General features: G+C 44.6%; 1 protein-coding gene across 1 annotated transcript in view; it reads right to left on the bottom strand.

Annotated features, from left to right (window-relative positions):
- Positions 1–8,193: 8,193 nt before the first annotated feature.
- Positions 8,194–14,166, bottom strand: part of MEOX1 (mesenchyme homeobox 1) — a 69,138-nt gene continuing 63,165 nt past the window's right edge. Inside the window, exons 2-3 of the mRNA XM_056548223.1 lie at positions 12,771–12,943; positions 8,194–9,353 (exon numbers count right to left, since the gene is read on the bottom strand). Coding sequence (XP_056404198.1) covers positions 9,231–9,353; positions 12,771–12,943 — 296 coding nt within the window. The 3' untranslated portion in view covers positions 8,194–9,230. The remainder of the gene's footprint in view (positions 9,354–12,770; positions 12,944–14,166) is intronic.

The following is a 14,166-nucleotide window of genomic DNA, read 5'->3' as shown; positions in this document are numbered from 1 at the left end:
ACAATGCTTTTGTATGTCGGGGCTATTGCATAAACGGCTATCCGGCAGTGTAGACTGCTTCAGATGCTGGTGGATAGCCGTTTAAGGTGCCCCGTGTTGTCCGGTGATGATCACCGTCAACCTGTCCCCAGCACTCCGGATCGTTCTCTACAGGATTCCCTGCATCGTGGTCGCTCTCCTTTGTCGTCATCACATCGCCGCACACGCCGTCCGGTCATCCAATAGGAGCGGCATGCGCAGCGAGGTGATGATGGCGATGAAGAGCGACGATCCCAGGCAGCAGAGACGGTCCAGAGTGGCGGGGACACCCCGGGGACGTGGCGACAGTGATGGAGAGCGACATCCAGGGCAACGGTCACGTTCCGAAGCTGCGGGGACAGGTGAGTATAACTTCCTATACTTATCATTGCACGGATCCGTCAACATATGATGGTTTCAACTAACGATGGTTCATTTGGAACGAATTACCATTGTATGTTGAGGGACCACTGTACAACCACTGTCCCCCCCTTTGTCCGCTTGTCTTATGGCTATATGTGTATTTTTGGATAGATCTTTGAATGCCTGCCGTTGGGCTCTGTTCAGATTGTGCATTATAGTTGCGTCATTGTCGGTTAGTTCTTTTAGGTCATGTTCCACCCTGAGTTGAAATACATCCATTGAATCACACCTGGAGCTAATGGGATAGAATGACGGATTGGTTGTGGAAAACGTATCCACAGTGTTATCACGTTCCTCATATCTTTCGTCTATCATCAGGTCTTTTCGTTTACCATTGGGTGAGTACAGTCGTCTGATCCTGAATGGATGAGTATAGTGGGAGACAATTTACGCCTCTTCTATATATTACATTGGGTTCCTTCTAAAATCCATCCTAGGTGATTTGTCACCATTCATATTCATTACTTTTTGTATCCCCCCCCCTCCTTTTTTTCCCCCTTTTTTGAATACTATTTTTTTCTATTTTGTTTGCTCTACATTGTTACCAAAATTACTGTAATAGTAAATTCTCCACATACAGTTGGTTTATTCTGGGCCGGTAGCCACCAAGCCCTTTGGTACAATCTATGTGCGCCAATGAGATGACCCGTGGGCTTGTGCCAGTTATTTTTGATGTTCTTTACCTTTACTATTTGCATATGGTTTAATTAATTTATATATTATAGAAATCATTTTTCTGATGTATTCCGCACATGTTATTCTGGCAGTATCATGCGCTTAAACGGGTACTCCGGCCCCAAGACCTCTTATCCCCTATCCAAAGGATAGGGGATAAGATGTCTGATCGCGGGGGGTCCCACCGCTGGGGACCCCCACAATCTAGTATGCAGCACCAACCTGTAAGTACTGCCGGAAGCGCTGGAGGTTCCGACCACGGGGACGGATTATCGTGACGTCACGACTCCATCCCCGTGTGACGTCACACCCCACCCCCTCAATGCAAGTTTTTTGGAGTTTTTCAATTCACCCTAGTGTGGCTCCTGAGCAACACCATAGCTCAGGTGTGCTGCGTGTCGTGTGCTCTGAGGAGAGGCCTAGCTCTAATCTAATCAACTGGTCATCCTGCAAGGATTACTCGCAAGGGGGAAGTTCATGCCCCTGCAGAAATGGCTTCAGTACCTTGACAGGACCCTAGCTACCAGGACTCAATCTTCTGTCTCACAAGTCAGTATTAATCTGTTTGGTGTAAGCACCACAAGTCCCAGCAAGGCAACAGGGCTCCCAAGGGGTTAGGCTACACTCTCTCACCTAAAGCCAGCCATATGTGCAATATCATCGGCACCCATCTCAGTATAGACAGTTATCTGTAACCTGACGTCAGTGTGTTCATTTACTCACCGTGTCTGGCCCAGGAGAAGCTGTCTCCATCCTCGGACCATGTGTAGGGTAACGGTGCCCTGGCGTCACGAAGTGATCAAGTATTTACACTAACACGCCGTGGACACCAGAAATTCATGTCCTTAGTCACTTTTCTTCAGCAAGGTGTTTGTGGACTTTCTTGTGCATCATCTTTAGAAGAGGCTTTCTTCTGCGGTGACAGCCATGTAAACCAATTTGCTGCAGTGTGCGGTGTATGGTCGTGAGTTGTAGTGTTGTAGGCGCGCTGGCTGGGGTAGTGCATTGGTCCAAGGGACAGTGCAAGGGTGTAGAAAAGGAACTAAACTCCAAGTCCCTTCTGTCCTTGGTAGAAAAACTAAAATGTGGGGCAAATCTTAATTTTACTTATGCCCCCTCCCCCCCCCTCCTTCCACCGACCTTTCAGGTTCTTGGTTGAAATAAGGATAAGTAAAAGTCTACTTCCATGCACTGTGTGGCGGTGGCTCTGAACGCGCCTTTTTTTTTTCATTAACAAACGTTACCGTATTTTTCGCCGTATAAGACGCACTTTTTCTTCCCCAAAACTGGGGGGGGGAAAGTTGGTGCGTCTTATACGGCGAATACACACCTATCGGGTCGGTCCCTGCGGCCATCAACGGCCGGGACCCGCGGCTAATACAGGACATCACCGATCACCGTGATGCCCTGTATTAACCCTTCAGACGCAGCGATCAAAGCTGGCCGCCGCGTCTGAAGCTAAAGTCGGGCTGTTCGGGACCGCCGCGGTGAAATCGCGGCGTCCCGAACAGCTGACAGGACACCGGGAGGGACCTTACCTGCCTCCTCGGTGTCTACTCTGTGCTGGGATCCCCTGCATGGCTGGCGCTCTCCTTCGACGTCAACACGTCGTCGCGCACGCCGTCCCGTCATCCAATAGGAGCGGCGTGGGTAGCGACGTGATGACGGCGACGGAGAGCGCGGATCCCGGGGAAGAAGTTGTCTGGAGCGACGGTGACACCCCGGGTACGCGGCCACAGCAATGGAGGGCGACATCCAGGGCTGCGGTGACGAGCGGTGACGGTCCAGAGCGGCGGGGACACGTGAGTATTACCTCCTATGCAGTGGTCTTCAACCTGCGGACCTCCAGATGTTGCAAAACTACAACTCCCAGCATGCCCGGACAGCCAACGGCTGTCCGGGCATGCTGGGAGTTGTAGTTTGGCAACATCTGGAGGTCCGCAGTTTGAAGATCACTGTTGGGTTCAGAATCTTTTTTTTGCACCTTTAAAATTGGGTGCGTCTTATATGCCGGTGCGTGCTATAGGGCGAAAAATACGGGTAAGTAAAAGTCTACTTCCATGCACTGTGTGGCGGTGGCTCTGAACGCGCCTTTTTTTCATTAACAAACGTTACTCCTCTGCACATTCGGGTTCTCGCTACCCGAAATAAATTGATCCAAAAAGTCATTAAAGGGGGATCAAGCGCTAGCATCGCAGGGTTAAAAGATTATTTGCAGAAAGCACTTCACTCTCAGATTTATTTAACCGCAGAGATTAGGCGACATATTATATTGCAAACATATTGCGTTTCTTTATCGCCCATTATCATGTGTGTACAGATATGACGGTGTTATTGCAGCGAAGGAGAAATCCCTTCTATCCTATAAAAACCATCAATCAGAGACACAAGTAACGTTACACCCGACCAGAATGGGACCCAGGGGGGGGGACACTATCTCTCCCGGCATCTGGTTTTGTCCTTAGCAGAAAATCCTCGGACTAGATAATAAAATAAAAAAGTTTTGAACTTTGAAGTGGGATTTATCAGAAGGACATCGTGCGGCAGGTGGATTGGGTTTCAAGAGATGCATTAGGACTAAACCCAGGACTGTCCAAACCTAACATTACTCTTCCAAGGTCAATGGCATATAGGGTGACTGAAACATCTATAGACATAAAGGGGTACTCCGGTGGAAAACTTTTAGTTTTAAATCAACTGGTGCCAGAAAGTTAAACAGATTTGTAAATGACTTCTATTAAAAAAATCTTAATCCTTTCAGTACTTATGAGCTTCTGAAGTTAAGGTTGTTCATTTCTGTCTAAGTGCTCTCTGATGACACCTGTCTCGGGAACCGCCCAGTTTAGAAGCAAATTCCCATAGCAAACCTCTTCTTAACTGGGCGGTTCCCGAGACACGTATCATCAGAGATTACTTAGACAGAAAAGAACAACCTAAACTTCAGAAGCTCATAAGTACTGAAAGGATTAAGATTTTTTAATAGAAGTAATTTACAAATCTGTTTAACTTTCTGGAGCCAGTTGATATATATAAAAAAAAAAAGTTTTTTCCTGGATAACCCCTTTAAACAGATTTGTAAATTACTTCTATTAAAAAATATTAATCCTTCCAGTACTTATTAGCTGCTGAATACTACAGAGGAAATTATTTTCTTTTTGGAACACAGAGCTCTCTGCTGACATCACGAGCACAGTGCTCTCTGCTGACATCGCTGTCCATTTTAGGAACTGTCCAGAGCAGAATATGTTTTGCTTTGGGGATTTTCTCCTACTCTGGACAGTTCTTAAAATGGACAGAGATGTCAGCAGAGAGCACTGTGTTCGTGATGTCAGCAGAGAGCTCTGTGTTTAAAAAAGAAAAATAATTTCCTCTGTAGTATTCAGCAGCTAATAAGTACTGGAAGGATTAAGATTTGCATTGAGGGGGCGTGGTGTGACATCACAAAGGGCATGGCCGTGATGTCACGACCCCCACAGACTGCACCCAGCGTTCGGAAAAAAAATGTTCCGAGCGCTGGGGCAGTGGAGTACCTCCACTGCCCCAGCGCTCTGAACATTTTTGTTCCGAACGCTGGGTGCAGGCTGTGGGGGTCGTGACATCACGGCCATGCCCCTTGTGATGTCACACCCCCTCAATGCAAGTCTATGTAAGGGGGCGTGGCAGCTGCAATAAATAGATAGATGGCAAAACGAATCTTCCCACAGCACAAAAAAATGGTAAAAAAATCCAAGGGTTTTTCCATGGCAAAAAAAACAGCGTCTCACAGCAAGCTACGTTTCGGCTCACCCAGTCGTTTTTCAAGCAAAGTGAACAGGAGGTTTTTAAATTGATAATGGATCCTGCATGTCACCCAGTCAGAAGCTATATACCCAGCAGAGGTGAGTGGAATGAGAGTGTTAGGGTCCTATGCAAGTGAGACCACCTCCACGTGGTGGCTGGGGGACATGTTTTACATCGGTTGTCCCGATCAGCTGCAATCACCTCTAATCGCAGCATCTAAGAGGTTAATGCTGGGCATCATCGTGATCGGCGATGTCCCGCATTAGACAAGGGTCCCAGCAGCTGAAGGCACCGGGACCACCCCCGCTATGATGTGGACACAGCTTCTGAGCCCACAAGGCAGTGTCAGTCATTGACAACCCCACCCACTGGACACCTAAGCATAGACAGATCATAGGTTTCAATCAATAAGCGACAAGTTATACTGAATTTATTTCCATAAAGATATATATATATATATATGTATATATATATATATATATATATATATATATATTTGCTTAGCTCCTCCTGCTCTATAACATGTTACCTGCAGATTGTACTGCATTGTATATATCATCTGCTCAGCTCCTCCTGCTCTATAACATGTTACCTGCAGATTGTACTGTATTGTATATATCATCTGCTCAGCTCCTCATGCTCTATAACATGATACCTGCAGATTATACTGTATTGTACATATCATCTGCTCAGCTCCTCATGCTCTATAACATGATACCTGCAGATTGTACTGTATTGTATATATTATCTGCTCAGCTCCTCCTGCTCTATAACATGATACCTCCAGATTGTACTGTATTGTATATATCATCTGCTCAGCTCCTCCTGCTCTATAACCTGATACCTGCAGATTATACTGTATTGTATATATCCTCTGCTCAGCTCCTCCTGCTCTATAACATGATACCTGCAGATTGCACTGTATTGTATATATTATCTGCTCAGCTCCTCCTGCTCTATAACATGATACCTCCAGATTGTGCTGTATTGTATATATCATCTGCTCAGCTCCTCCTGCTCTATAACATGATACCTGCAGATTGTACTGTATTGTATATATTATCTGCTCAGCTCCTCCTGCTCTATAACATGATACCTGCAGATTGTACTGTATTGTATATATCATCTGCTCAGCTCCTCCTGCTCTATAACATGATACCTGCAGATTGTACTGTATTGTATATATCATCTGCTCAGCTCCTCCTGCTCTATAACATGATACCTCCAGATTGTACTGTATTGTATATATCATCTGCTCAGCTCCTCCTGCTCTATAACCTGATACCTGCAGATTATACTGTATTGTATATATCCTCTGCTCAGCTCCTCCTGCTCTATAACATGATACCTGCAGATTGTACTGTATTGTATATATCATCTGCTCAGCTCCTTCTTCTGTAAAACCGGATGAATATTTTATGGTTACAGATTTAACATCTATACTCTTTTTTTTTTGTTTTGTTTTTTTAATGTTGATGACCTGTTCTTAGGAGGAGCCTTAAAATGAAACCTTGGCACCCTCTGCCAATCTGCTTTGGAAGAACTATATGCACTCTGGCCTCTTTTTTGTCTAAATGGGTCTGCACTTCTATTTGACTTACCTTTATCATGGACAGTGCATTGTAGTTCTGTGTATTGTACTGCATATTCATCCTGCCTGTATTATGTATCATCAGGGTTGTCCCCGGTGGCTGCCCCCTCACATTATTTGATAGATTTTAAAGTATAAATACAATGTTGCTGATGTGACACTTTTAAAACTCCCAACAACTCGGTAGCCCACTGCGAAAGTGAGCAAATACAGATTTGCTAAAAGTCCTATGCAAGTTTTAGATGTTTGATTAGCCACCACAGCAACATTGTAGTTACACCTTAAAGGGGTACTCCGCTGCTCAGCGTTTAGAACAAGCTGTTCCAGAAGCTGGAGCCGGCGCAGGGAGCTCGTGACGTCATAGCCCGCCCCCTCATGATGTTATGCCCCACCCCCTCAATGCAAGTTTATGGGAGGGGGCGTGGCGGCTGTCACGCCCCCTCCCGTAGATTTGCATTGAGGGGGTGGGGCATGACATCATGAGGGGCGGGGCTATGACGTCACAAGCTTCCGGCGCCGGCTCTAGCCACTACGCCCCCCTCCCATAGGCTTGCATTGCATTGCTGGGCGTGACTTCATGAGGGGGTGGCGCTATGACGTCATGAGTTCCCAGTGCCGGCTCCAGCGTTCTGAACTGTTTGTTCCAAACACTGAGCTGCGGAGTACCCCTTCAAGGTTGGCTTCACATGTAGTTGTAAACCCCTGGGATTATTGTTGTGTATTATCCTGCAATAACATGAAATGTCCAGTAGATGTCAGAGTGCACAAGTAAATAAACTGATCAGCGACTAAAAAAGGTGGAGTTTTGTGGACATGTGCTCATGGCCGTCATGGATTTTTCAGTTCAAGCGGAGCCAGCAGAGAGAGATGACACAGAGGCTAATGTTCCAAACACTGAGCTGCGGAGTACCCCTTCAAGGTTGGCTTCACATGTAGTTGTAAACCCCTGGGATTATTGTTGTGTATTATCCTGCAATAACATGAAATGTCCAGTAGATGTCAGAGTGCACAAGTAAATAAACTGATCAGCGACTAAAAAAGGTGGAGTTTTGTGGACATGTGCTCATGGCCGTCATGGATTTTTCAGTTCAAGCGGAGCCAGCAGAGAGAGATGACACAGAGGCTAATTTCAACCAGGGGCCCTGGTTCAAAGAGTGCTGCAGCAGCAGGAATCTGCTAGCAGGTTGAAAAATATCTAGTGTTGGTAGCAGGAAAGCCTCTGTGGGCAGTGAAGAGAACATAAAGCTGGTCTGACTGGTAAAGGGTAAGCCCGAAACCCTTCTTCCCTGTTCCAAAAAAGGGTACCCTATGTTTTAATCTACTCAAAGTAACACCGTGTAACAGGACTATCTATTCAATGTGCACCAACTGAAGGTAACCAACGACTGCTAGAGTCCAAAACGCTAAATTAATTTGTATATCTTTTCAATACAGTAGACAACAGGAGGCAGATTCTACATGGTTTTCATGTTTCGGGAATCTTCATAAATATAACTCTTTGTGAACACGATTGCAGGAGTACGATATGCTGCACTATCCCATGCTATCATTTTGTAAGTATGTTAATAAATAAATGTAAATAAATGATTACGACTATTTTGCAAACTGCATATTTTATTAATAAAAAAAAAACTAGTAATAAAAGAGAAGCTTTACACAGCTTTTCAAAAACATTTTAAAAAAAAAAACAACATAAAACAGTGAATTGTCTCGGGGTGAAACATAAAAAAGGATTATTTTGGCATTTTATTCAGCGGAACAGTTAAAAAAAAAATATGAGATGAATATTCGTTTGTACATAAAAAAATACAAAGAAATTTACAGAACGCCTGCAGGATAGGAGTTTATTTTTAATTCACCTTTATCTTCCTCAGGATATAGGAACCTTATGGAAAAGTAGTAAAAAAAAATATTATTACAAAACCAATTACAAAATACATTTTCCATATACAAAGATGTCTGAGCTTTATTATAATGGTAATGATTTTGGGATTGTCAATCCATTGAATAGTCTTCTGATAATCCACCATGACGTCATCGAATAGTCTGAGGATGCATTATCTCCGTTCCAGTATCCTTCCCATTGGCCCTTATTTATCAATGAATCGTGTTTTTTATTTATTTTTATTTATTTATTAATTAATTTATTTTTATTTATTTTTTGTTTCATTTTCAGATTTTCTCTCAAATTCTTGAACGTGTTTTTCAGAGGTCCAGAACTTTCGGCACAATGAACATGCAAGATGAAGAGATTTCTCTATTTTATAGGTGAAAGATCACAGGGGGAGAAAAAAAAATGCCCAAACAGGGCGGAAAAATTCTTCTAATAAACATCTCGGAATGTGGAAAAGTCAAGCCGCCCACATTTCCGATAAATCACTGAAAGTGACGACTTTCTAAAAAAAAAAAAAAAAAAAAAAAAAAAAGGAAAATCTGGCGCATGTTTGGCGCACAACGTTAATAAATAGAGTGAAATGTATTTCCCCATAATATTTTTTTTTTCCACTACAATTTATACAGAACTCCGATAGCAAACGAGGGCCGTGATGTCGACAGATGTGAAAAGACTGATAAATGTATCTGAAAGGGAGGAAAAAAGTCAATGGCAGAATAGTATAATCGAAGTTTGGAGATCAAAAACCAAAAAGAGCAGGAATGGAGTATTGAATCCTAATGTATCTTGTATTGTATCTCTTGTTGAAAGGATGAGATAAGAAAGTTCGCAGAGCGGGATGGAACCGGACTATTCCGAGCTTGGAGACGCTGTGGAGTCCAAGTCATCTGCGTCTTGATCGTTTGGAGACACCGGTTGGCCGCCTTTGACGCGTTTCCACTTCATTCTTCGGTTTTGGAACCAAACTTTAACCTGAAAAATGAAAATAAATATCTCAGCCCAAAAAAGTGTTATGCAACGTGGAAATTAACTCTGTAACCAACTCTTAGTTTGACAAGTGTAAAATATGTTTTCCCTTAAAGGGGTACTCCCGTTGAAAACGTATTATTGTTATTATGTTTTTTTAAATCAACTGGTGCCACAAAGTTAAACAAATTTGTAAATGACTTCTATTAAAAAATCTTAATCCTTCCAGTACTTTTTAGGGGCTGTATACTAAAGAGAAATCCAAAAAAGAAATGCATGTCCTCTGATGTCCTGACCACAGTGCTCTCTGCTGACCTCTGCTGTCCATTTTAGGAACTGTCCAGAGCAGCATATGTTTGCTATGGGGATTTTCTCCTGCTCTGGAAAGTTCCTAAAATGGACAGCAGAGGTCAGCAGAGAGCACTGTGGTCATGACATCAGAGGAAATGCATTTCTTTTTGGGATTTCTCTTTATTATACAGACCCTAAAAAGTACTGGAAGGATTAAGATTTTTTTTAATAGAAGGGATTTACAAATCTTTCTGGCACCAGTTGATTAAAAAAAAAAAAATGAAGTTTTCCACGGGAGTACCCCTTTAAAGGGGTACTCTGGTGGAAAACAAATGTTTTCAAATCAACTGGTCCCAGAAAGTTACACAGATTTGTAAACTACTTCTATTAAAAAATCTTAACCCTTCCAGTACTTATGACAAAGTGGAACGTCCAGCACTCGATGTCCGTTGCAATAATGTTTATTGGCATAAAAACAGATACATGAACAGGACAGAGCGTAAGCTCTGTCCTGTTCATGTATCTGTTTTTATGCCAATAAACATTATTGCAACGGACATCGAGTGCTGGACGTTCCACTTTGTCTGCTGTATTGGACGGTTGCGCTTCCGCCAGTCCGTGCACACCTGTGTCCAGTGGGAGGTGAGAGCTGTCTACTTACCGGCCTTCCAGTACTTATCAGCTGCTGTATGCTCCAGAGGAAGTTGTGTAGTTCTTTCCAGTCTCACTACAATGTTCTCAGTCTCACTATAGCGCTGACACCTCTGTCCATTTCAGGGACTGCTCTGCATAGTTCTGGACAACTCTCCTGCTCTGCACAGTTCCTGACGTGGACAGAGGTGTCAGCAGAGAGCACTGTGGTCCGACTGGAAATAACTACACAACTTCCTCTGGAGCACACAGCAGCTGATAAGTACTGGAAGGGTTAAGATTTTTAAAAAGAAGTCATTTACAATTCTGTATAGCTTTCTGTCATCAGTTGATTTGCAAAAAATGTTGGGTACCGGAGTACCCCTTTACATCAAGCGGAGCCCAGCATCTGGCCAGGTTGGTGCTAAGTGACACCAACTCTGGGTATTATTAAAGGAGTAGTCCAGTGGTGAACAACTTATCCCCTATCCTAAGGATAGGGGATAAGTTGCAGATCCCGGGTGGTCCGACCACTGGGGCCCCCCGCGATCTCCTGTATGGGGCACCGATAGCCCGCGGGAAGGGGGCGTGTCGACCACCGCACGAAGCGGCGGCTGACACGCCCTCTCAATACAACTCTATGGCAGAGCCGGAGCGCTGCCTTCGGCAATCTCCGGCTCTGCCATAGTGATGTATTGAGGGGGCGTGTCGGCCGCCGCTTCGCGTGGTGGTCAACACCCGCTATCTGGCCAGAGAGCCTGGCACCCATTCAGAGAGATTGCAGGGGGCCCCAGCGGTCTCAAACTTATCCCCTATCCTTAGGATAGGGGATAAGTTTTTCACCACTAGACTACTTCTTTAAAGGAGTTGCCCCATTGTGCCTTTTGTAAAATGCTTCTCCAATCTTGTTTTCCTCCCCCCCAAAAAAAATACATTCTGGAGGACCAGTGGGCTGTTCCTCTATTGGGGAAATGTGGAAGTTAACTAACAGTCCATAATGTTGCATGCCGCAAAATGTATTCCCCTGAGTTACATAGTTACAAGATTACCGTATAGCTACAAATCATTTACTAAGAAAGGGAATGGGTCTATGGTAACAATCCCGGGGTCTAAGGAAATTAGGATATGAATGTCTGAAAGACCTGGTGGTCTAGGACAGTGGAAGAGTTCATGTACGCAAATTTGATCATCTAGGGCAGCTTCTGGTTTATGGCAGCGAAAAAGTTAAAGGCGTCACGCCCCGCCCCCTCAATGCAAGTCTATGGGAGGGGGGCGTGACGGATGTCATGCCCCCTCCCATAGACTTGCATTGAGGGGGCGGGCGTGACATCATGAGGGGGCAGGGCTATGACGTCACGAGCTCCCAGTTTGTTCCAAACGCTGAGCGGCGGAGTACTTCTTTTAGAAGTTGGCGGCTAAAGGTTCCCTTTACCTAAATTCACAGTTATTTTCTTTATACTTTAACTCTTAAAACTCTGAAATAGCGGAAAATATACAAATGTGTTTCCAGGAATATATTATTACGTGGCCCAAGCTTATAATTTATATTAATATTTGCTTTATTTTTCCTAGTTGACATTTTTCGCAGATACCTTAATAAAAAACAATTCCCACTACGTTTCTAATGTGCTACCGCGATACCAGATATACTCCTACATCCGTCACGCCCCCTCCCGTAGACTTGCATTGAGGGGGCGGGGCGTGATGTCATGAGGGGGCAGGGCTATGAAGTCACGAGCTCCCATCTCTGTCAATGGTCCAAGGAATTAGGAAAGGCAATGGGAACTGTTCCTGTGGGAGCTGTGCAACAGCACAGCTCCCACAGGAACAGTTCCCATTGCCTTCCCTAATTCCTTGGACCATTGACGGATCGGGCCAAGTGGGAATTTAATGGTTTAGGCTGAAGAGCTCAGACCAGAACAGAGAGTGTCTGCCAAGTGTAGCTCTTACTCTGGCTGTCGCTGTAGAAATATATATATATATATATATATATATATATATATATATCATTTCAATGTTTACTACGTAACACTTCCTCTCCAGTGGCCACTGCTCTAGAGAATGGGTTGTCCATTTGGGACCCTATGATTTAAAGGAGTACTTCACTGCCCCAGCATTCGTTACATTTTGTTTCGAACGCTGGGGTGCGTGCTGCAGAGGTCGTGATGTCACAGCCACGCCCCTCATGATGTCACGCTACGCCCCCTCAGTGCAAGTCTATGGGAGGGGGCGTGGCAGCCTGCACCCAGCATTCGAACAAAATGTTCCAAACGCTGGGTCAGTGGAGTACCCCTTTAAGTCTTACCGTTTTAGTGTTTGATCAGCTCATATTCCACCAGAAATTGCAGCCCATTGCCCCAACTGGATGTTCACTCCACATACGGCCCCCACTGATCTCGATACTAAATTCGGGGACCAATCATATTCCATAAAACATGGACTATATGAAGGTTGAGTGTTGCACCATGTTCCCCAACTAATAATGCTCCAGACTGGACCTACTTGTCTTTCAGTGAGGTCGAGGTTCACAGCTATTTCGTATCTTCGAAGCCGGGTCAAGTAATTGTGATGCGCAAATTCTGCTTCCAGCTCCCTCAGCTGCTCTTTGGTGAAGGCTGTTCGTTCTTTTCTGGCTTTGCTGTTTGTTTCTGGTTTGGTGACCGGCTCTCCATTTTCTGTGCAAGAAAAAAAGAAAAGACGCGTGAGAAAGCTATGCGGTAGACTGGTTAAGTCCGCACTACGGTTTGGAGCGACCATATGAATTACATCGTAAACCATCAAAAAAATCAGTGAGTCACTGGCTTAAAGGGGTTCTCCGCCCCTTTCCTTTGGATAGGGGAAAATATGTTTGATTGCGGGGGTCCCTCCGCTGGGGACCCCCGCGATCTACCTGCTGCACTCGGCGTTCGTTTAGAGCGTTGGGTGCAGCACCGGAGACTCGTGATCACGCCCCCTCAATGCAAGTCTATGACTGTGATGTCACGAACCTCCGACCCGCATTGCCCGTCATCCGGCACGGAGCGAAGTTCGCTCCGTGCATTGGATGTCTGGGGTGCCGCAGCCGAGATCGCTGGGGACCCCCGCAATCAGACATCTTATCTAAAGGATAGGGGATAAGATGTCTAGGGGTGGAGTATCCCTTTATATCTGGAGCACGAGGGTCTTTGAAACAGTTAAGTCATTTTGGAAGCATGAAAAACCTATAAAACATCTATGGTGGTAACAGAGTACACAAAACTGACTGTAGACTGAGAATGAGGTTGGCCCAAAAACTTTCGTAAAGAGGTCAGATGGGGTAAAAATTAAAATAAAATTTCTGTGGGTTTCTGATGAACCCAATTCTTGGTCCCCCATCTCAACACACAGGAAACACTCATGACCCTCCTCACCCTGTGACTTTGTGGGCGCTTCCTTGAATCGAGATGGAACCAGGAAATGGAGATCAGCAAAACATCCTGTTGAAAAACCCCTCATAGAAGCTTCTAGGAAGGAAGTACAGCGGTCCCTCAAGTTACAATATTAATTGGTTCCAGGACGACCAATGTATGGTGAAATCATTGTATGTTGAAATCATTGTATGTTGAGACCACAACTCTATGGAAACCTGGTAATTGGTTCAGAAGCCCCAAAATGTCATCCAAAAATAGGAAAAAGTGAGGATTAAAGAATAAGTAGATAATTAATATAGATAAAGCAAATCCTTACATATAAAAGTTATAAAGATCTGCTGGAAGCTGTAATCACTGTCTATGTAGAGGACAGGAGCTTCTTCGGGGTCCTGTACAGTACACAGTGTCCTAAAAAAGTTACATGGAGCCGCCCTCACCTGGTGTCCAAAGGAGCAGCTAACCCTGGCACAGGTAAAGAGTACAGAACATGTAATACCTCCCTGTACTGT

The sequence above is a fragment of the Hyla sarda genome, chromosome 12 (assembly GCF_029499605.1).
Source record: "Hyla sarda isolate aHylSar1 chromosome 12, aHylSar1.hap1, whole genome shotgun sequence".
NCBI classification, from domain to species: Eukaryota; Metazoa; Chordata; class Amphibia; order Anura; family Hylidae; genus Hyla; species Hyla sarda.
The sequence above is the reverse complement of the archived record's forward strand: the minus strand, read 5'-3'. Positions and strand labels throughout refer to the sequence as shown.